This window comes from Astyanax mexicanus, chromosome 24, assembly GCF_023375975.1.
Source record: "Astyanax mexicanus isolate ESR-SI-001 chromosome 24, AstMex3_surface, whole genome shotgun sequence".
NCBI classification, from domain to species: domain Eukaryota; kingdom Metazoa; phylum Chordata; class Actinopteri; order Characiformes; family Acestrorhamphidae; genus Astyanax; species Astyanax mexicanus.
The window spans coordinates 22634327-22658339 of record NC_064431.1 but is presented as its reverse complement, the minus strand read 5'-3'; the positions used below and the strand labels follow the sequence as shown (position 1 = coordinate 22658339).

The 24013-nt window shown below is 38.4% G+C and overlaps 2 protein-coding genes across 2 annotated transcripts; one reads left to right on the top strand and one right to left on the bottom strand.

Moving 5' to 3' along the window:
- The first annotated feature begins 788 nt into the window (after positions 1 to 788).
- On the top strand, positions 789 to 14665 carry dnajc16l (DnaJ (Hsp40) homolog, subfamily C, member 16 like). Its single transcript, XM_022682752.2, has 15 exons — positions 789 to 920; positions 3650 to 3848; positions 3972 to 4038; positions 4986 to 5307; positions 5505 to 5689; positions 6053 to 6157; positions 6276 to 6434; positions 7103 to 7233; positions 7957 to 8134; positions 8239 to 8421; positions 8892 to 8968; positions 10150 to 10230; positions 10348 to 10437; positions 10718 to 10888; positions 11949 to 14665. Exons 2-15 carry the CDS (start codon positions 3673 to 3675, stop codon positions 12370 to 12372), a joined length of 2349 nt encoding a protein of 782 aa, XP_022538473.2. The 5' UTR covers positions 789 to 920; positions 3650 to 3672; the 3' UTR covers positions 12373 to 14665.
- cdab (cytidine deaminase b) lies at positions 13770 to 22506 on the bottom strand. The gene is made up of 4 exons (XM_049471653.1): positions 22261 to 22506; positions 19071 to 19182; positions 18333 to 18390; positions 13770 to 18227 (listed from the first exon to the last, which is right to left on the bottom strand). The coding sequence occupies exons 1-4, from the start codon at positions 22442 to 22444 to the stop codon at positions 18087 to 18089; spliced, it is 495 nt and encodes a 164-aa protein (XP_049327610.1). The 5' UTR covers positions 22445 to 22506; the 3' UTR covers positions 13770 to 18086.
- Between the last annotated feature and the right edge of the window lie 1507 nt (positions 22507 to 24013).

Sequence of the window (24013 nt, the reverse complement as noted above, 5' to 3'; positions counted from 1 at the left end):
AACTAAAGTCTAAATCAAGATATTTATTTAATTTTTAATGCATGAATGATATATTTTGCTTTTAAAGGCAAATAAAACATACCTCTATGTTTCAGTTTTCTTCAGTAAATGTTGCTAATGCTGGAGATACAGTCAGAAAACTGAGTGTAAAAGTTTTAACCCAGACCCATTTCTAAATATTGATACCAAATTCAAAATTCAGATGAATTCAGTTAATATATTCATTAAATATTTTAAGATTAAAATCTATGTAACATTAATGATCCAACAAAAATGAGAGAACTTACATTTTAAGATTTTGTTCAATAAGGTAAAACATAAAAATAAAGCATTTGAATTGTTAAATGTTTGGGAAAAGACATGTGGAAGCAAAAAAAAAAAACATTTAAAAGGTGCGGGTTTATCTCCAGCACTACATTCTGTCAATAAGGTTAGATGAATGAACACATTAAGTTTTATGTGCATTGTAGTAACTACATTCATACAGAATGTAGGCTCATTTAGTGATTCTCTCAGGATATTCAGTATATGTCTCTGAAGGGACTTCTTGAATTACAATGATGGGTATCACCGTCGTCTAATTCAGGTTAAATTGATGCTTTTGGTACTGCAACATGTGATATTATCTTGTGTTGAGAGGTATTTTCATATGATTTTTTAATTAAACATTTATAAACTGAGTTTGCTTAATTTCTCCATATGAACCCATTCAGTTTGGACTCGCTGGGCAGCGCCCCCTGCTGGTCTAACTACCCCGGAGCAGATTCTGAGGTGGGAATTCTCCTCTGTATCAGAGATTCTTGATTCTCTGGAAACAGCAGGAAAACTAGCGGCTGGATTCGGCACCCCAGTGGGACTCCCCGAGAAGCGGCGCTGCTGGAAACGGGCTGTTTATGATTATGCGAAGAGCTCGATTTAAGGTTGTGTCAGCGCTTCTGTTTCTGGGGTTTATTTCAGTGTTTATAACGGTGGGGTTTCTCTGTTATCTCTGCTCTGTTGGATCGTACCGGCCGAGGGAATTGTGCTAAGCTAACGGGCTAAACTGATGTTAGCCGCCTATAGCTTAGCTAGATAACCTAGCTAGCTAACTGGCTTAAATAGCGTTAGCTAGCCTCCCTAACAGACAGTGTCATTAGTCAGTGTTTATTTATTTGGTTTAAGTAATGTGCTGTGTACGTTTGGTTAGCTTTCCATAGCCATCAGTCTTATTCACGCTTTTGTGTTCCTTCAGTTAGTTAGCCAGCTAGCTAGCGTACGTTAGCTAGTTATGTTAGTCTCCTAGGTTACCTAAGACAGCTAAGGTAGGTTAGCTTAGCTAGCTATCTAAATTTGCCCGTTGCTTTATGCAGTGAGGAGTTTTTCACATATGTCACTCCTAAAAGCATGTGTGTAAGCGTGTCTGAATAACAGCAGCATGCGTTAACTTACATTCTGTGAGAGCTGTCATCATTCTAAATATTAGCGTTAGCAAGCTAAGCTAAGCTAAAGAACAGCTGCTCTTAGAGCCTAAAGTGCTAACCTAGATCAGCTATTCTCTAGAGCCGGTGTTCTGTCTAGTTGTGCTACCCTGTCAAACCATGTTACCTTAGTGTAAGTTATAATTTAACTGTAAAAATTCAAAAGGAGCACCATATCAGAGCATTTTCTCAGTAGAAGTCCTAGTACATGTAGCAAGTATATTTGGATAGCATAAATCACTGTATCATGGTAAAGGTATGGCAAATAGAGGACATTACAAACTGCTTTTATATATATTTTAATAATTATTATTGTATTTATTATTATTATATTATATTGATTTATACTTTCGTGCAATGACTGTCATTCCAGGTTGTTAAATGCAAAATAAATAATTTATGAAAAAAAAACCCGAGAAATAATCAAAAAGTATAACTTCGGTCAGCGCATGCGCAGTGCCTCTAGGAAGCACGTATCGATGGGTAGAATAACTCGACAGAACACCCCGCCCAAATGATAATAATCAGGAATATGTTGGTATGATGACTAATGCCTGGCATAGACTAAAGGCGTAGATAGCTATGTTAGCTAACACTAGCTATCTAATTAAATTGCCCACTGCTTAATGTAGTGAGGAGTAATTTCACATATTTCACTCACAACATCGTGTTTAAGTGTGTCTGATTAACAGCATGTTTTACATTCAATGAGAGCTCTCATCCTTCTAAATATTGCATAACTAAGCTACAAAACAGCTGTTCTTATAGCCTAGCTAATTAGCTAACCTAACCTAGGTTTGCGTTAGCTATCCTGCAGAGCCACCAGTGTGTCTGAATAACAGAAGCATGTTTTATGCTCTGTGAGATCTGTTATCCTGCTAAAAATGTAGCTAGGTAAGCTAGCTACAGAACAGCTGCTTTTAGAACCTAGCTAGCTATAGCCATCCTGCATAGCCGCCCACACCATTATAACCTATAGTGGTAAATCCAGATCCAGAAGTCAGACATTCAGCTACTTTAATTGCATTCATTGCTGTTACACACAGCTTGTGCTTGTAGAGAAGTACTACCAGTAGAATAGGACTCCCTGGAGCAGATAAGCAGTAATAGTTTGGTACCATGATCAATACCAGGCATAGGCTGGAGGGATGGCTATGTTGGGTATAAATCTGTGGAGCTGTGGAAAGAATATTCAATTACTATTCAATGCATGGTGTAGGGCTGGATGATATAGCAAAAAATGTATAACAATATATTTTTTCATTTCAGGCGATACAGTACAATTCCAATAATGAACAATGATCAGTATAAAAGCCACCACCCTTGGCGCACATAATCAGGCGCTGATAGAGCTGAGTGATATGGTTCAAATATTATATCACAATATTCAAAGACATTTTCTTGATAAAGTATTATCCATATTTTGATATGCCAACAAAATGCTGCTTTTCCGATATTCAAATGCTTTCTCGTGCATTGTACAGGGATTGCTGTTTAATTTTTGCTGATAATAATCTAATTAATCAGGATTTTTATACTCTTTGTAATGAAGTGTACAGTTGGGTCTTATGATATCCTTAATACTCTTTGTCGATACAATAAGAAAATTTTTACAGTGCGATAAAATACTGCTAAATTGTCCAGCTCTTACTTTGAGGATTTTAAAGTTGAAATTCTCTTGTAGAAATACTTGTTTCAACACTTTGGATGTTTTTCTTTTTTCTTTCATGTGAATCTGATCCCTAAGCTATTGTTGAAAAATATTAGAGGACTATTTTTCATAATGTGATGACCTAATAATTTAAACATTTAATTTCACCAGCGTTGTAAAAAATGTATAATCACTAAATTATACGTGGTTATACTGAAAGCCAATTTCACTGTGCAGACATTTAGAAGTATTTTTATTGTATGCAAATACTGCGTCCCAAATGAGCTATAATCTCGTCCCGTGTGCTATGTTTATAGTCCCCAGGACAGTGGGACGGTGTTAGTCTGCAGCCCTAGAATCAGCTAATTTCAGAATTACTTCTGACCTTGGTGAAAGACTACCATTGTCAGTCCTGGCTCAAAATGTCAACATTCCCTTATGTTAATGACCTCACAATAAGATTTCAGTTTCACTTCATTCTAGTGCCGTCAGATGACCGAATTGGGTGCTAATATGGTTTTGGTTTCTGTTCTTTCTGTAGGCTGCCTGCCGAAGTTTAAGAAGATGGGAGCCCTCCCTGATCCATTCCTGAGACGGTTGTTCTGGCTGGCTGCTCTCTTGGCGCTGTTGGATTATGCAGCTGCGGCTTCTGAATTTAATCCTTACAGGGTGCTTGGAGTGTCAACACATGCCAGTCAAGCCGAGGTCAAGAAGGCCTACAAGCAGCTTGCAAGGGAATGGTGAGTAGTAATGCTGCTGTTGTTACTACAGTAAGAACTGACTTCTGATTTTGGATTTGTGAAACGTGAACAATTTATTATTTTCTTTAAACTTTAAGATTAATGCATTTTGCTTTATTGTAGGCATCCAGACAAGAATAAAGATCCAGGGGCGGAGGATATGTTTATCAAGATTACCAAGTCCTATGAGGTAAGCAACCATAATATCTCCCTGATCTAGTGTGTCCAAATCAGTTCCTAGTGTTCTATCCTCCTGGCATTATTCACACCTTGGATTAACATTTCTACAAGGTAATCTGATCATATGTATGTACAGGATACAGTGTGTTCAAGGCATGTGTCTTAGTCTGATCACTTAAACCTCATTTTGAGGTGGTCAGAGACACTTATGACCACATTATTATTGTAGTGTGAAAGCCAAAGCCTCTCTATTTAAAGCAATGCCTACATTAACCACAACACTACCCCTGCTTGATCATATGTAACAACTGTAAAAACTGCGAGACCACACTGTCCACTGACTGCACAGGTTAGCAGATGATTCTGCAACAAAAATCTAGTGGATAAAAGCAATACTTTTGACTTGGTTGCATAAAAACTAGGTGTCACATCTGGATTTGTACTGTGTTCAAACAATCACCCAGGACATTAATTACATGTTAAACTTCTGCATCGAACCTAAGCCGTAGCCTGCGCTGTAGCTCAACACACACCTTTATGTAACTATGCATCGCGTGACGTGGACAGTCGCAGCTGTCATTGGTCCACCAGGCCTTGCGTCCCCTCCCAAACATTACCGCCTTCACGGTTTAAACTGCAGAGCCGCTGATATGCGCATGCAGAAGTATAAACGCACTCCGCTGTGTAGTGCCTTCTTGCTAGATACGTGTAGATACGCCTTAGGTTCTACACAGAAGTATAAAATGAGCTTTATGCTGGCCATATATAATCAGATCACCATGAACACACATTTCCAGATATGAATGATGTCAAAGTGTAGTAGATCTTCAAAATCAGGATTGAAGTATTTTTGTAATTTCATTTGTGTTTGTCTCATTGTAGTAAATCCAATAGTTTACCTGGTTTTTCTATCTAACTCACAAGTATAAATGTTTTATGTATCTTTGTTTTCCCCAGATCCTGTCAAACGAGGAGAAGAGAGCAAACTACGACCGGTTTGGTCAGACAGATGAGAACCAGCACCATGGCCAGGCACCGCAGGGCTTCCGACACTTCCACGACAACTTTTACTTCGACCAGTCATTCTTTCACTTCACACGCTCGACCCGAGATTTCACAGACAGCAAGCACCTTCTGCACCACGATCATTACATGAAAGAGGTGGTGCCAGACAGCTTCAAAAGACCCTACCTGATAAAGATGACCTCTGAGTGGTGCTTCACCTGCATCCATATAGAACCGATCTGGAAGGAAACAGTTCAGGAGCTGGAGGCATTGGGTGGGTGCTTCTGTACACAACTAATGGAAATATCTAAATCAAATAAAATTAATATTCAGAGAACTTTGTCAACAGAGTGGTTAGACTTTTTTTATTTAGAGCTGCATAACAAATTGTTCCTTCATCACAATACCATATTAATATAGCAGAATTGTGTGATTTAAATAACTGAGTCTCTAATCTTCTTGCTTCTGTAGGTGTGGGAATTGGTGTGGTGGACATTGGGTACGAGAAACGGCTTGCCAGCCATCTTGGTGCCCATCGCACCCCCTCTATTCTGGGGCTCATTAATGGGAAAGTGACTTACTTCAATTATGCTATATCCAAGGAGTACTTAAGACAATTTGTGGAAAGCCTTCTGCCACAGAGGCTAGTGGAGAAGGTAGGATATATATAATTACTTATTTATTTATTTTTACCCTCAAATTTAGTTTAATAATCACAGCAATGCTCTTAATTTAGAGACACTTACTCCAGTAATATACATATATATATATATATATATATATATATATATATATATATATATATATATATAAAACTCTTTTTAAAACAATTGTTCTCAGAAGAAACAATAAATGAGCAGGTGTACTATTACATCTGTCTGTGTAGTGAATATGGTTGGGTTCCCATTTTCTTGCATTTTTTTGGATCTTGTTGCTCTGCTCTATAAGGGTATTTTCTGTTTGTTTATAAATGTGAGGCCATTTTTAATATGTTATATTTTGTCACCTATTATTTCAAGGTGACAGATGATACTTACTTGCAGTTTTTAAATGGTTGGCGTGAGGAAAACAAACCTAGAGTGCTACTGTTTGACGCGGTACCTTCAGTGCCTTTACTGTATAAGGTAGGAGTTATGTTTGTACTGTACTATTCACTGATGCAAATATAATTATTTGTCAAAACCTGCACCTGTGACCCATGTCTGGGAGTTAACATGCCCTGATTTGCTCTTCTGCTTGCAGCTCTCAGCGTTTGCGCATCAGGATTTTGTGAGGTTTGGGTATGTAGATCAGGGCCTGACTGAGACTTTACGCATCCTGCAGCAGTTCAACATCAACACATATGCTCCCACCATGCTGCTGTTTAAGGAGAACACAGAGAAACCTGCTGATGTCATACAGGTAACGTTTACTGGCCTGCGGTCACATTTACTTATGGCTTTGGGATTTCTGCATTGCAGTTAATGTGGACAAAATTGAGCATATTGCGGCATAAAAATAGATTTTAGATTTAAATATCAGTTCTTTTACCACATGTGTGTTTTACACATGCCCAGATTCTTCTGTTTTCTTCACATAAGTAACCATAAATCATGGTTCAGAGATAATTTGTAATCTGTATGGATCCAGTTCCATATAATATAAGTAATAATGCTGTAATATTGCTGAGATTAACCATTTCTAGTATTGTTTGGTCGATTGTATGCCGCACTTTTCGAATACTATGGTGCATTCTGAGGTTTAATTCATCTGCAGCTGCACTATATGTCCAAATCTGTGGAAATTTCTTTTATTCACCTACTTCTTTCACCTACTTTATGTTACATTCAGCCCTGTATGTCAAAAACTGTCTAGACACCTGATAAAATATTTATTTAAAAATCTATGGCTATATATAGGTAGTCTGATCAGAATAGGTGTCCCACTTGTTTATGCTGGTTTAACAGTTCTGCAGTAATATATTAATATATTGTAATTATTATATATTTTTTAATCCTGTAAAATGATTCTAGCATATGAGATTTATCATCACATACATTTAAGTGTAAATACATGTTTGTGCTCCTCAGTCCAGGGGAATGAAAAAGCAGCTCATTGATGAGTTTGTCTCCAACAACCGTTTTTTGATGGTACCACGACTGGTCAACCAGAAGCTTTTTGATGAGCTGTGTCCAGTCAAACAGTTCCACCGCCGTCGAAAGTAAGCAACCTTAACTTATCTCTTTCTCTATATCTCTCTTTAATCTTCTCTTTGTGGACTTACATATAGATGAAAAAAATGATTTCAGGAATTGTGCAATATTCTGATGTTTCTCAGATTTAGCCCATTCTGAGATCCAATCGGCTCATGTTCAGATGTTAAGAATATTCAGCTGCTACATGGGTGCAGAGACTTATTACCATCACTGGCCTGGATTAGTGCTATCAGTCTGTAGTTTTGTAGATTCTGACTCAAACTTGCATACTAGTAGAATGTATAAGACTAACGTAACTTATAGAGCAAAGAGTTTAAAGACTTTTAACACCACTAACTGGATAACCCTCTTCAGAGTTCATCACTGTCAACCATACAGTGAGTAGGTAGCTAATAAACACAGCAGACCACATTTAACCACCAACAAATGTACAGCAAGATTGCCTGGAAAGGTTAAATGTGGCATCTAGCCCAAAAGAAACTGATTGGCCTGATCTCTAGTGAAGCTGTTGGGTTTTTGGGATTCTGTTGTATTTTTGTTTCTCCCTGTTTTGCTGTACACCAGAACTTTAAACTCTCTTTTTTCTATAAGCTGAGCAGTTTTCTAAAGACTATATTCAAGAGCAGATCTCATAATATCACTCAAATCCCACTTAGAGCACCTGCCTTTTGAAATGGTGTCTTTCTAGTACTTCTGAGGTTACTAATGCGTGTGTTTGGTCCTCTCAGGTACTGTGTGTTGCTCATCACGGGGGAGGATGAGGCTTTCGTCCCTGTGAACGATGCTTTCTTCGCCTTCGCTTCCGCCAACACTAAAGAGGTGCTGAGATTCACCTACGTCTATCAGTGGCAGCAGCAGCCGCTGTGTGATGCTCTTCTGAAAAAGGAGGACATGACCCCTCCTCAGGTCAGAGCCGTGTACTCACTGACATACTGAACACTGGTGATAGTTCTGTAAGTTCTGTAAGTATCATCATCTTTACATTTACTTCTGTATTTCTTTCTCCATAGGTAATTATTCTGGAGAGGCGGAGCACCACAGGTAAAGTGTTGTATCGCACAGTAAAGGGCGGCTGGAATGGAAGTGATGAAGATAAGCACCGCCTCCACGAGCAGCTGGAGCTCCTGCAGAGAGATCCTTCGTTCCTCACCTATGACGCCATGCTGCCGGAACTCAACAATGAGTTCGCTTCTGTAAGTGTCCCACATGACCTCCGTCAGTCAAACAAGGATGTAGTTTTAGTTCTCCAGTTTTGAAATTGGATGTAAAAATAATTTTTGGATGTATGTACTAGAAAAACAACATATTGATCCACATATTTTAAGTGGCTGTTTGCTGGTACCAGATGTAATTTTACAGCTTCTGTAAAATCCATCTCTTTAAAATAATCTTAATGTTAATTTCAGTTTTTTTATATATCACAGATAAAAACATTCAACTTCACAGCACTAGGACTAAAAACGTATCAAAAAGACAAAACATGAATTACATAAAAGCCTTTAAATAATAATGGGAGTTAATATTAATAACAATAATAGATTTAAAATGCGACAGAACGAGTGACAGAACGAGGATAAAGTGCTTCTAGCGTAATTATTTGTATGTTTTTTTTTGTTTGTGGTGATTATTAACCATCACTCTTTCTTCATTTCCTCTGTTCTAGATGTTTATAATTCAGTGGGCGAACGCTGCTTATGATTACCTCTCTGAAATGTACTTTGATTTTCTCCACTCAAACTGGTAAGTGTGAGACTCTTAACTACTGGCTATGAACTTCCTTTACTGGAAACAAACTCAAATATAGCTCTAATCTGCATGTTTTGATTTTTTTTTGTAAATTTCAAATATTGAAAAAATGATGCACTTGTATTTGCCATAATTGTGACATGTCTATTTATTTATTAATATTTTTATTCATAGGGGTGTATGTAAATGTTGATATATTAAAATATTATATTACTATGTTTTGCAATACTGTTGAAATTCTCAAAAAACAATATCAATTAGCATTTTTAAAAATTTACATGTAAAGATGGGAGTGGTCTATTTAGTGTTGTGTTTAAACCCTGACCAAAAGATAGCTAACTAAGTTAAGTAAAGCTAAGCTAAGTTCACAAAACTGTAAAAAAAAAAAAAACATTTTCTTTTACGAGTGCTGGATGTTAATCTACACAAATTTCTCTACTGAAAACTGTTTTATTTGAGTGAGTAAAGAGCATCCGTGTATTTACAGTTAGCTTAGATTTTAGCTAGCCACACAAAAGTGCTACGCTGAGGAACCCTGTGTGTTCTGGCAAGCCAGTGCGATGTTAGCTAGAACGGCAAAAGAGCTAGCGCTTAGTGCGGTTAGCGGCAAATGCTAATACTGCTCCAGCCTCGGACTAAAGTGAAAATGTATAACACTGAAGGCGCACTGATTATTTTTGGGGAAAATTGAAGGATTTTAAGTGGACCTTATAGTGCGGAAAATAAGCTAATTGGATTAAAAGTCTACAGAGATTTTATAAATAAAAGTGTTGTCATAATATAGCAGTTTTTATTTTTATTTCTAAAAAAAAATCACACCTTATCTCTCAATGTATTGAATCATATCACCAGCATGTTGCCAAGACAGAGTCCTATTTCTTCATTTATTTGTGTATTTTATTAATTTATTCATTCATTTATGTGTTTGTTGTCCGGTTTGTTTGGCAGAATATTAATGGATTCTTTTTTTTATTATTTAAAGAGGTAAACACGTGTAATTTGACCACAGTTAAACATTAAACAGTGCTGTATTATGTAACCTAAAGCACTTGTTTATCGCTGATGTAGTCGTCACCCGAGCTAGAGAACATTCAGTCTAGTGTACAAAGCCTTGTATTTTCCCTTCACACTGGGAAATTCATCAACACTCTGATCTGTCTCCCTGTTTCCTCCAGGCGAGAGATGATGCCAATCGTGTCTCTGATCTTCTCTGCTCTCTTCATTCTGTTCGGCACTGTCATCATTCAGGCTTTCAGGTATGAGCCGAAACACACTGGGGATGTCATAACAGGTTGTGTGATGTGACTCTGTGTTTTATTTGCATATGTTATAATGGATATCGGATTAACTGTAACTGCTTGACCAATTTGCAGTGACTCTGGTGAAGAAAAGCCAGCCAAGCAGAAGGCGAATGAATCACCAAAGACAGCGGAGAGCTCTCCAAATGCTGAAAACACGAGCAGGTATGACAGAGTTGTTTTTTTATTGGAAGAAACAGTTCTAAAAAATGTTCCATTTCAGGATTATATAAGCAAGCATTGTAACTTCTTTGTTTACCCCTCTTTTTTTTAATTTTACACTTATTTTCACAACTAGCCTATACTAATCATTATCATTATTTGATGATATTATGTATATTATCTTCTAAAAACAGGCACTAATTTTCATAGCTTGTAAATAGTAAGGGTTGTTAAGGGTTAGAGAATCCTTCCACACTTAGTATCCCCTTTGTTTGTCCTCCAGCCGTCCTCCTAAGAAGAACTTTGTGGAGGTGACTGAGCTGACTGATGTGACGTACACCAGCAACTTGGTGAGGTTAAGGCCGGGACACATCAACGTGGTGCTGGTGCTCACTGACACATCCAAACAAGCTCTGCTGAAGAAGTTCGCCAAAGAAGTGTACTCTTTCTCAGGGTGAGTTTTCAGTTATCTTTCTACCGTATTTTTCACACTATAAGGCGCACTTAAATTCCTTTAATATTCCAAAAAATCGACAGTGTACCTTTTAATCCAGTGCGCTTTGTCTATGAATTTTACCAGTCAGGTATTAAGGAGCAGTAAAGCTGCTTATAAAGGAGTTTTAGTGCAGTTTCTCCAGGATTAGCCAGTATTAGCATTAGCCACTAACCGCAGCGCTAGCTCTTTCGATGGTCAGAGGTGAGTATTTCATACTGCAGTCTGCGTGTTTACCATGTTAAAACAAGCTACGTGGGACAAACTGCTAGCTAATAGCTCCCTCGATTACCGGAACACTCAGGGTTCTTCTGTATAGCACTGTCGGGCGGCATTTACTAGCACTGTTGCTTACCACGGCTAGCGCTGCTGCTAACCGCATCTGAAAATATTGGAAATCTAATAAACAGTTTTCATGAGAAAAATCTGTTTTGGTTTAATGTGTGACACCCTTGTTCCTTACTAGTGTCGCTTAAAATGCGCTTTATAATCCGGGGTGCCAGAAAATGGACGTTCATTGACAAACATGGTAATTGAAGTGAAATAGAAACTTAAACTCTTAAGTAAAAAAAACTGTTGTTAAGGAAAAAAAATATTTGTAGTTTAAGCAGTTAAAGTAATGCTGCTGTTTTTGTTTTTAATAAAGAGCCACAATCAGGCTCATTGTTTGTTTGTTCCAACAAGATCCCAAAGATGGATCCTCCCATGATGACAGTAGTAGAGATCCCTGGTTTCAAGCATTTAATAAAAGTACCCTGTTACAACATTACATCTTAAAAAACAAAACATGATTATAACGAGGTTTCATTGTTATTATGAAGTTAATAAATGTGCGGCTATACAGAATGCCCAGCCTTTTTATTTTTTCCAGCATCCGTACCGAAAACGTACCGAACCTTGGGTTTTATACCAAGGTGGGAACCGAACCGTGAATTTTCTGTATCGTTACATGTAATCGTTATGGTTTTCTGTATCGTTCATTATATTTCTAAAACTCTGCTAATCATGTGTTTTCTTTCAGGTCCCAGACTCTTCACTACTCCTTCTTAAACGTTGATAAACACAGCCAGTGGATGGACAGTCTCCTGGAGTTAGCGCCCAGCTCCAGGCCTCGGGACGAGGAGGAAGAAGAGAGCACGCCTTCCAGTAAATGGGACTACACCGGCTACGTGCTGGCACTGAACGGGCATAAGAAATACTTCTGCCTCTTCAGGCCTGTGTTCACCGGGGACGAGCCCGACTGCAGCAGGTCGTCCGACGAAGACGGCGGGGGATCTCGAGCGAGGTCCAGAGGCAGCTCTCGACAACGGTCAGCATCCACCCGGCAGATCCATCACAAACTGGACCGTCTCAGTCTGTGGATGGAGAGGCTGACGGAGGGTACCTTGCCTAGGCACTATGTTTCAGACTGGCCTGATCTGAAAACCATCAGCCCTCAAAAATAGCTGGACGGAAGCGGGACGCGTCAGAATGCTTGCACGTGCATGCCCTGTCCACTCCTGCTCACGAAGCTCCACAGAGAATCACTGGATTCCTCTGCATGGGGCATCTGATGATGTGGGGAACAGCAGCAGGGGTTGATTATGTTGGCCTGAGATGACCGTGGGTTGTTTCCGTTTGTGTGTGAAGTGTGAGGCTTTGTTAGGAAACTGACTTTTACGGAAAGCGTTTTTATTATTATTATTATTGTTCTGGATTATGCACTGTCTGGATCACTAGGGAGTTTTGAATAGGAGTACCGTGTGTGCTTTCGTTTTTCTTGTGCTGCTAGCTGGGGCTACACTTGCTGACCATGTCATAATCATAATAAAAATACAAAAAACTAATGTACAAAAAACGTTTACCGCTGCTTTATGCTGTAGGAGCTTTTCTCTTAGGGTGTGCTCACACTAGGCTTTCTGAACCGTGTCTGAGCATGCTTCCCCCCAGTCCTGTTGCAATAAATACAGTGTCGACTTATGGAACAATAAATGGACACAACTATTGTTTTAGCAACAAATACTAGCCAAAATAAGCCATGACTTAAAAAAAATTGCACCTCCTGTGTTAATTGGCTTTTTTCACTTATATAAGACTGAATACTGAAGGTTTTTTTATGAAATTTGCCTACATGTACCATAGTTTTGTCTTGATTTAAAAACGAAAAATAATAGTTGTTTGGAATAAATTATTTAATCTTTTTACATATTTGGCTGAACAACAAATCATTTCAGTTGCCAAATATTAAATATGTCCCTAATTATTAAGAAACCAGAACCAAGAACAGAGATATTAAAGGAGAACTCCGGTGTAAAATTGTAAAACCTAATAAAAAGAGTACTAACATTTGTTGAATAGCCCTAGTTTCTGAGATCCTGTGAATTTTTACAGTTCGTCCAAACATGCTTTAGAATGGATGATATGGAGCATATTTTTCCTCTGCAGATAAATTGCTTTTTACACCATTATCCAGGCTCAAAGTAGCTCCACACCTGGTAGAATCCGGAGAGTCCTGACATTTAAAACGAGACATTATTAACTTTTGAAAGTGCACAACTCACAAATTTGTCAACATTTTTTGCAATTAAAATTGTGGTAATTGTAGCAGCAGTAGTGCTCAGGTACGATACAAATCAATCAAGCCTAGTGTGGGGATACCCTTAAAGTCAGTTTATGCCCAATGGTAAAATAGAGAGTAAAAATATATTAAAGGCATTATATAGAATTTGTCTATACTAAAATATATATAAAAAAATCTAGAAGTGGGTCACTAGTGTCCATGCGGGATTCTGTAAACTCCTAAACAAGCAAGTTTAGAAACACTAATTGGAATTTCTTTTTTTATTTATCTTTTCTGAACCCTAAAAAAAATAAACAATAAATAATTTGTATTTATTCACACCACACTCAAAACTGAATTAAAGGTGCTTTATCATTTGTAACATTTATATAAATATCTCATCACTGTTTTAACTGGATGGTTCATTTCACTAAATAGTTAGGGCATCAAAAATTATTTATTTATTATTATTCTTTTTTATAAATAGTGTGCACACTGTGTTCAAATGTTTATGGTTGGCCATTCTAATATTCTGGTTCTTACAAAGGAGTGCAAATGTACACACAAACTCAGCTATTCACCATATCTAATGCCAGGTGTGTGCGAGAGGGATAGAGAGAGAGATTCTCACAGCTGTGCTCCATAATCTAGTAGAATTCCTTTCCTGGACAGTAGAGAATTGAACACAGTACTGTATATTACACAGTACTAATTTACAGAACAAACAAAATTCTAATACTACATATTGCACCTTTAATTCTATTGTTATGAGCGTGGTGTTTGTTTACTTGCATGAAACAAAATATCATAGTTGCCAGATTTTGTTTAGAAGATATAAGCAATTAAATTTTTTGCATGTCACGTCTTTCCTTAAACTCTGCCTACTGTAGCATTAATGCTCCTTAGCTTTTTTCGTTTTTGGGTATTGCACTTTGACTGCTTTTTGTTGTTTGTGCTCAGGAGGCCTTCACTCAGAGATACTTTAGTACGAGTGTGTTCCACTGATTGTTATTTACATGTAGGCCTGGAATACTTCTAACAATGTATAAAAAAGTCAGGCATAGGGATTTTAACCTTTGGAGATTAAATATATGTCCTCTTTATTTAAGAGAAGATTTTTTATTTATAAGATGTTTCATTGTTTTATCCATGTGACTCACATAACGGTTAATTTAAATAAAGTTTACACAAAAGCTAAAGTTGCCTCTATTTTTATGACAGCTGCAGTATAAAGTACCTAACTGGATTATAAGGCGCACTATCAATGAATGTCTGTTTTCTGGTCTATTTTCATACATAAGGCGCAACAGATTATAAGGCACTTAAATAAACAAAACTGTAATTTCTAAAAAAATGTTTATTTAGGTGAGCAAAATACTTCAGTGTATTTACAGTAAACTGGTAAAATTTATATAATAAGGTGCACTGTCGATTTAAAGTGTGCGTTATAATGCAAAAAAATACGGTAAGTAAACCACAGTCTAACTACACTAATAGTAAACGGTTGAATTGTTTGTCTTTTGTTGCGCAGCACACTATGTAAACCCTAATCCATAGTGCAGGCTAGAAAACGTAAGTGAACCTATGTTAATGGCTTCTTCTACATAGGTACTTAAATTCAAGGGTTTACACACAGTTTCTGTATGCACACAGTGTGGCTTAAATACCAAACAGACCACATTTTATTAGTAATCGGTGCCGATTACAGGCATACACTGTAGCTGTTTATACAATCTCCACATAAAAGGACATAAACAGCACTGCAAGACTTGTGTGTTCAGTGCAAAAAAATCAATAAGATTAGTGTGTTCACTAACTATTTATTTTGAATGAGGCTTATTGAAGAAATAGAGATTGAACAAAGTCAAGTTTATTTAGCCTACAATAAATTGTCTTTTAAATAGAATTGCAGATTTACTTACAGTATAAGATGGTATTTACACTTTACAATATTAGTACATCAAGTAACAGTACTTATGACAGTAATAAACATTGATAAAAGGTTAAATAGTGTCTTAAATAATTGTTAATTATTTACATTAGTTAAGACATTTATATTACTCTTGACTAAACTGTAATGTTTTAGAATGTTGCAAAGAATATTGAATTAAGACATTAGTTAAACATTTTAATGACTAATAATGTCTTAACTAGTGTAAATTAATAATTTGCTAAATAAAGGGTTAATTTAAAATGTACAAATGTAGTCACATTTGCTTGGTGCCATTTGTACTGTTGCACAGTTTCACTTGCACCAGTTCGGCTGTGTTCAGACTGCAGGCAAATCGGATTAGATCTGCTGAGGATTAGATGGTCCACACTATTATTTGCTAGTGATCTGATCAGATTTGTGTGTCCTGACATCACGGCAGTAACTTGACGCTCTTTTTAGACTCCTGCACAATCTGACTTGAGCATCCAGAATTTATTTGCTTGGATACAATCTAGATATGACAAAAATAAGATTTGATATGGTTTTTGACTGTCCACAATTATTCCGGATACAATCTAGAATACAGCTCTGGAAAAAAATAAGAGAACACTTAAAAATAATGAGTTTCTTTCAAATGTACCAAATTGTAAACCTCTGGTATATAATCAAGAGGAAGATGGATGATCACAAGCCATCAAACCAAACGGAACTGCTTGAATTTTTGCCCCAGGAGTGGCATAAAGTTATTCAAAAGCAGTGTGTAAGACTGGTGGAGGAGAACAAGCCAAGACGCACGAAAACTGTGAATAAAAAACAGGGTTATTCCACCAAATATTGATTTCTGAACTCTTAAAACTTTATGAATATGAACTTGTATTCTTTGCATTATTTGAAGTCTAAAAGCTCTGCATCTTTTTTATTATTTCAGCCATTTCTCATTTTCTGCAAATAAATGCTTTAAATGCCAAGAATTTGGGAGAAATGTTGTCTGCAGGGGCGGATCTAGCCATTTTGGGGCCCTCATTCTTTAAACACACACATAAACCAAATAACTAGAGATGGAACGATCGATCGGCAGTGTATCGGTATCGGCCGATTTTCAGCCAAAATACGGTATAGGCGATCGGCAGATATTCTTCTGATTTTAGCTGATCTGATTCAGGAGTTTAGGGTTAAGCAGTTTATCAGAGCTGTGTGTGGATGAAACTGGTGAAACCGGTGAAACCAGAGACTGTTTTGACAATATAAGCAGAGGTTACACTAGCTGTTGCATTTAAATAATGGAGGTTGAATTACAGTATATTAGAAAAAAACCTGATTAAAAGTTGTCTGTTTTGCCATTGAAACCTATGGGGATGGGTGGGGTTACACAGCTTTCTGCAACCGAACAGCAGGGGGTGCCCGACCTGTGGTGGCTTCACTTTTGAGAGACGATGCTCTGTCCAGCTTTACACAGTCTATAGGTGAAACTGTTCGCTCACAGGAAGCTGCAGTTCCTCATCGAACCACTAGTCGGCGCTGCAGCAGCAGCACAACCCCGCTGTCTTTACTCAGTCAGAGCTTCAGCCCAGCCACGGGCTACAGGGCTCAGCTCAGCCAGTCTGGAGCGTTTTTTTACAGTTTTCTTAAGGGTTTAACCCCACTAACCGGATAATACAGCTCTCTACAGTTCATCTTTCAGCCCAGGCAGCTAACAGCAGCAGTTTAGAGCAGCCGTCGCGGAGTCACTGCTGGGATTACATTATAAACAGGTCAGTTAGCGCGCTGCTAACCTCAGGATGTTTATAACTACGGAGTTTAGTGAACACACCACGGCTGCAAGGCTACTGAAGACTATTAAAGGCTGTTGGAGGTTATTGAAAGGGTTATTGGGGGAAGAAATCAGTACAGGCTGGTTAGATAAGTGATTCACGTCCTCGTCCTTTGCTGCGGTGAAACTGCGACTAGCGCTGTCACAGTGATGTTTATTAACGTCATTAAAACAGATTTTGTCAGGTATTGTCTTATAAATATTTACACATAACTTATATCTATTCTAAAAAGCGTTTATTTTAGTCAGTAACACTCTTGTGTTCATTTACTATCAGTGTAAATTACCAGTGTTTGCTTTGGCGTGGATGTAATTAGAGGAAACACGTCGTGTGGCACATTGCTACGTCATCATATTATGAACTAGTTCAATGCAAGCAACGGAGGGGGGTATGTGTGTTTGGACAATTAGTATTTAGACATAAATTCGGTATTCTACTGATATTTCTGTTGTTTGTTTAATAGAAATATGTTTTTTTACTTTACATAAGTAACAAATTAACATTGTTTTTGGTTTATTTACTGTAGCTGGGATGGTCAGATTTGGGGGCCCCTATGGAGGACAGATTTGGTCGAGGCCCTAGGCAAATGCCTAGGTTTGCCTAATTAAAGAACCGCCTGTGATTGTCTGTAGTTTATAGAATAAAACAACCATGTGTATTTTACTCAAACATATACCTATAAATAGCAACATCAGAGAAACTGATTCAGAAACTAAAGTGCTCTCTTATTATTTTCAGAGCTTTATGACAAAATTCAGTGGCGCATTTCCCAAAAGGTTCTTAGCACTAAGATTTGGACTGTCAGTCTGAACAAAGTCTAAGATGCTCTTCTCTTGCCGTTTTATCTTCTGTCCTCTCGTCTTCCTCCTCTCGTCATTAATATTCATTAGGAATGGAATGCACCTGCTTCATCTTTAGGTCGTCTGGGCCGAAAGATCCGGGCAGCAGCTCCTCGACCGTCATCTCCACATAGGAACCGTCCGGTTTGGATAAATACACATCCCAGGTGGCACCAAACTGGACACACAACAGTTTACAACAGCATTATTAATGACCTTCAACCCCAGACTCCTACACGTTTATTAAATGTACGTTTAAATGTGTAGAACAGGTCTCACTGACTTCTCTCATGAACTGCCTACAGCCTCCACAGGGTGAGATGAACTGCTCACACAAATCACTGAAAGAAAGTAAAGCAAACTGGTGAGGATGAGTGCTGCATTTTTTCTGTGTATTATCTGTAAGACAATATGTTATATCACAATATTTCAAATTCACTGTGGATTAAACCAAAATATTTATACAGAATTTTTTTCACATCAATATTTACAACTGTAGTGCTGCTTTAAAAAAAGGCTATATGCTCTGCCACTGTAATCGGGAGATTGTTCGAATCCCATTCATGCAGCTTGTCATCAACTGCCAGAACCCTTAGAGAGCACAATTGGCCCTGCTTTCTCTCTGGGTGGGCAGATGGCGCTTTGTCCTCTCATCACTCCAAAGGGTCACTATGATCAGGAGATCACTGGTTCGAATCCCGTTCATGCAGCTTGCCATCAGCAACCCTTTGGGTGGGTAGATGGTGCTCTCTCCCCAATCACTCCCAATGTTATGTTGGTCAGTACAGGTGTCTGTTAGCTTATATATCAGAGCTAGGGATCTGGTGCTTTTCTTTGAGCGTGCTGAATACCGAGTGATGCTGCATCAGTGTCAGTTGGGGTCTGTTGGGAGTACCAATAATTTCCATGGCTAAGACAAATATAGTGATGTATCTTGATCTAGTTTATTTTGCCGAGTGCTGCTGAGAACTCTTGTTTGGAGCATGTATGTTTATGTGTGTATTAAGTAAAGCTGCTGTACCTGGCTATCGCGATGGCTTTAAAGTCTCTGTAGCCTTCTGATACAGCCTTGGAGATGGCAGTCCGCTCGGCACAGATTCCCAGGTTATAACAGGCGTTTTCTACATTACAACCTGTTCAGAAGACATAGAATGAAAGTCAAAAATTTTGTTTAGATTCTTAAACTTGCACATTTGTTCTTCTTTTAGCCCATAATCTTTAAGAACTGACTATTCACTTGTTGTCACTAAGCAATGAAGGTGAGGTTTTACTGCAGTGGTACCAAGAAAATATACTGATATGCCAAAAGTAATTGGACAGGATAATTACTATAAAATACGGACAGCATTTCTCCCAAATTCCAACTAAGACCTCAAATAATGCAAAAAAAAAAAACAAGTTCATATTCATAAAATATTAAGAGTTAAAAAAATCAATATTTGTTGGAATAACCCTGGTTTTTAATCCCAGTTTTCATGCATCTTGGCATGTTCTCCTCCACCAGTCTTACACAATGCTTTAGAATACCTTTATGCCACTCCTGGTGCAAACGTTCAAACAGTTCAGCTTGGTTTGATGGCTTGTGATCATCCATCTTTCTCTTAATTATATTCCAGAGGTTTTCAATTTGGTAAAATCAAGTGGTCTCATATTAAATTGTCCAGAGATGGATTTGTGCTGGAAGTCACTGTATTGTGTAAACCTGATGCACGTGCTGTTGTTTGGTGGAGGACACTGACTGTTTTTGGTTTTTCTGTTGGTTTACAGACTGTCCTGTTTTATCATGTCCTAAAGATACAGTGACACACAGTCAGAACATCAGGTGTATCTTAAAGTCCAAGGCTGCGAGGTTGAGCAATGGTGGAATTTGTGTTTGCTTATTTAGCTGATTTATTCATGTGCGTCCTTTCTCTGTCCGACTACTAAAAAAAACAAACTGAAAATATCTTCTTCTTCAGACAGAAACGAAAGCACTGTTTGCATAACGATTTTCTGCTGAGATGAAAGCACAGACCTGGACTGTACTGCAGCAAACAGCTTTAATCATTAACACAACTATGAACAAAACAAACACCATCATGACCTGAGAGATGCTGCTGTCTGACTGTCCTTTTAACCACAAACACTATAGGAATACAGTGGCATGTCTATATAAGCTGCATTTTGCTGCATTTGGAATTATGTTGCCAATAGGTTCATAGAGTCCTAATCTTTTGACAATATGTCCACTTTTACCGAGACTAGATAAGCATGTATACTTAAATAGATTGGACAGGAACTAGTATCATGTCCCATGACTTTTGCCACTACCCATGGAAACTGACTAGATAAGTATGTATACTAAAACAGACTGATACTTGCCAAAAATGATGTCGTAGGATTAGCAAAGGAGTGTGGGAAAGAATTAAGAGTGAAGTTTTTACCTAGGGAATGGCTTTGTAATGCCTACCCACACCTGTATAAGTTGTGAGGTCTTATCTTGTGAGTGAGGTTAAACACAACACAAGCCAGCGTGTTCATGCCAAGATGGCATGATTTATTGTATTATTGGAGCGAGGCCTGATAGTGGGTGCTAGATGAATAACATTCCACATTTTTTCGTTTTGAAGTTTAGAAGTGCGGCACACATGTAAAATACCTCGATCCATCCTCGATCTGTTGTGTGTACTGGGAATATGTCATAAAAGGCATTCATTAATTAAGTGGTAATGATCAGGACTGGTAGTATCTGGTTACAACGACTCTGACTCTTTTTTCCAGAGCTGTATATATTTATGCATATATAAACATACTCTGTATATATATGTATGCTGGAGCCGAGGCTGCTCTTCCTCGCTCTGTCTCCGACTGACAGCCGGCTCATCTGAGATTAGGTGTGAGAGTACAGCTTTTTTAAATTATGTACACATTCTTGAGTGCATCAAAAACTCCTTACAGCATCATCGCTGTCCTCTCTTGGCGGGTCTTACGCAACTCATGGCATTATTATTTAACTGCTCTCGAGGCTGAGGAGCTGTTGATTATGTGAGGAGAGGAATTACAGCGCTCACTGTGTAATTACTTTTGTTGAATGTTTTTTTTTCCAGCAGAGTTCAGCTAAATTGGATTTGACTGTGGGAGTGAGTCAGCACTGCATGTTAAAGGAATACATTAGTGCTGTTCAACCTACAGTAGAATCTATCTGAAGCGTCTGTGGCATACAGTCGATTACAATGGGCAGTAACTTATGTTTGTTTTTGTGTTTTTAGTAAAAGAACAAAATCTCTAATGACTTTTCTATTGACACTTTATGATAAAAGTCAATGCTAACGCTACTAGCTGTTTGCTAGCTTCTGGTATCAGATCATTAAGGGAACAAGTTTTAATCAGCTGTCTGTCAAGAAGAGCTTGTGTTAGAATTTCTGGTCACTTTATACTTAAACGCTACATGAAGGAGGCTACTGCTCTAACACTGATTATAAGGTAGTTAGCTAGCTATGCTAACCCAACATTCCAACATGCTAGGTAACGTTATTAGTGCAAATTAGAGCATTGCTAGATAGCTAGCTTTTGACCACCACACAGAAATCACCCCTTTTCAAAGATGAGGAGCTGCAGCTATTGTTGAAGAGGCTAAATCATTAAAAATCTAAACATCCATGTGTCTGCTCCTACCATAGTTATATTGAGGGAATACCAATACCAGAACAAAACACTAGAAAAAATAAGCCTGTCCAGGTCTAGCTGGTTAAACTGGCAGAGCTCCTTAGAGCTTGATGATCTTGTATGTTTTTGAGTCACCCTGATTAAGATGGATAACCAGTATGACCAAGGTTGAATAAGCTGGCTAAACAACAAGACCAGCAGAACTACGTTGGCATGAGCATTGTGACAAAGCTGAATGGTCAAGAGCTGGTTAACCAGCTAGTTTACCAGTATAGAGAATATTTTCACCCTGATGACCAGCTTTTCAACCACTTTGACCATCAAACACTAACTTAGACCATCTGAACCCAGCTAGTCTTGAGCTTTAGATCTTTTAGCAGGGTATTCTTACACAGAGAAATGACCCAGTTATGAAGCTCTCGTGAAGTGCAGCCACAGGTACCCTAAGAGCTAAGCTAAGAGCCTCACAATCACCTACCTGATGCATCCACTTCACTGGAGCTTCAGATCAAAGTTGATTCCTCTGCCCTTTTTTCTTTTTAAATTTACAGTTTACCTGTACTCACCTGTAAATACCGTCCCATCACGGGTCAGCAGGGCGGCCCCGACTCTAAACTTGCTGTAGGGGCAGTAAGCAAACTTCTTAGCCTCCAGAGACTGTCGAATCAGACCCTTTACCCCAGAGGAGTTCACCCTCAGGCCTTTCATCTGCCCATTCACCAGCTCACACCTTAGCTTCAGGTCGCCCATGTTGCCCACCCTGTATGATATGTAGGTCTTTATGTGTTTATGTGCTTTAAGCTTAGTGGTTTTTGACTTTGTATCTCGCCAGTCTAGCCAATCCCTGTTTTTGGATGTTCTATCCCACCCCACAAAAGCACACAGACTCGCACACCCACTCATCCCCCCCCCAATCATCCATCCCCCACTGATCCACCCCTCCCTGCCGACTCTTCACATTGGCACATTGGAAGAGCTTTTTTTTTTTTTTTAAAGCAGCTAGCTTACGTAACATCATGTCAAAGTCGAGATAGCGAGCTTTCGCTCCAGTACACTGAGAGAGAGAGGAATAGAGAGAAAAAGAAAAAGAGAGACAGAGGGAGGGAAGAACAGAAAGAGCGAGAAAGTCTTGGTGGGGGGAGGTTGGGTGGGCTGTTTAAAGGTCACTGAGCAATGACTGTGATGTTTTGTGTGAAATCATGGTGAAATCATCTTGGTTTAAAAAAACAACAAAAAAAAACGTACTGCAGTGGCACCAAGAAAATACATTGATATGTCAAAAGTAATTGGACAGGAGCTAGTATCATGTCCCATGACTTTTGCCATGCTCCACAGAAACTGAAGGAAAGAATGTGTCCCGAACAATTATCAGCCCTAGCTCAAACTCTGATAATTTGATAATTCACATCACTTTGCCAAGAGCACATTGGCCAGTGTTCAAGCTCACTCACAAGGTAACACCTCACTACTTAACGTATGCAGTTGTGGGTGTGCCCAAGCCATTCCTCTGAAAGGACGTACCAGTTTAGTTACTGCTGTCCAAAGAATTTTGGCATGTGAGTGTATACATACTGTATGAACAAATGTTTGTCTTGGAATTCATGTAGAAGAGCAACAAAGAAAGAGAGAATGAGGAATGTTATATTCATTACTACCACTTAATTTATTTAAAAATACTGTACCAGACACTTGGTATTGCAGTATATTCATTTACGTCCATATTGCATGGTGGAATAACATTCTGTCAACTTTCGAAGGTCTTCAGTTTGAACACAGGCCAAGATAAACAGCAGATTTGAGACAAAACTGATCGTTTGCCCCTGACGTAAACCGGACCACCTGCCAGACCATTAAGTTGTTTTGTTTCCTGTTCTAGTCTGGTTCATTTCATTATAGGCAAACCCAACCACTGCTACACGACGTGGCTACTTTGGAATAGCAAGACCCTCATAATGCACTACACCAGTGGTCTTCCACTCAAACTGTGGTACATGTGCCACTGGTGGTACATAAAGCATCCCAAGGCGGGTACATCATATGAACTCATGAACTCAAGATTTGTTGTTGTTTGTGTTCAGTGTTTAATCTGTTACACTCTGTATATAATCCCACACTGCAGTTCTTTACTTTTACAACTACAGTACTATAACTGACAAAAGTTTTATAGGCCCTACAATAGAGCCTGAGGAACTCCTCAATTCCCAATAGTTTCTGCATTAGGATTAATAGCAGAATATTTAACCTAGGGTTTAAGAGGATACCATGCAGACACTGTAGTTTACTAAAGAGCCTCAACCTCCAGTTATTTCCCTCGTAACT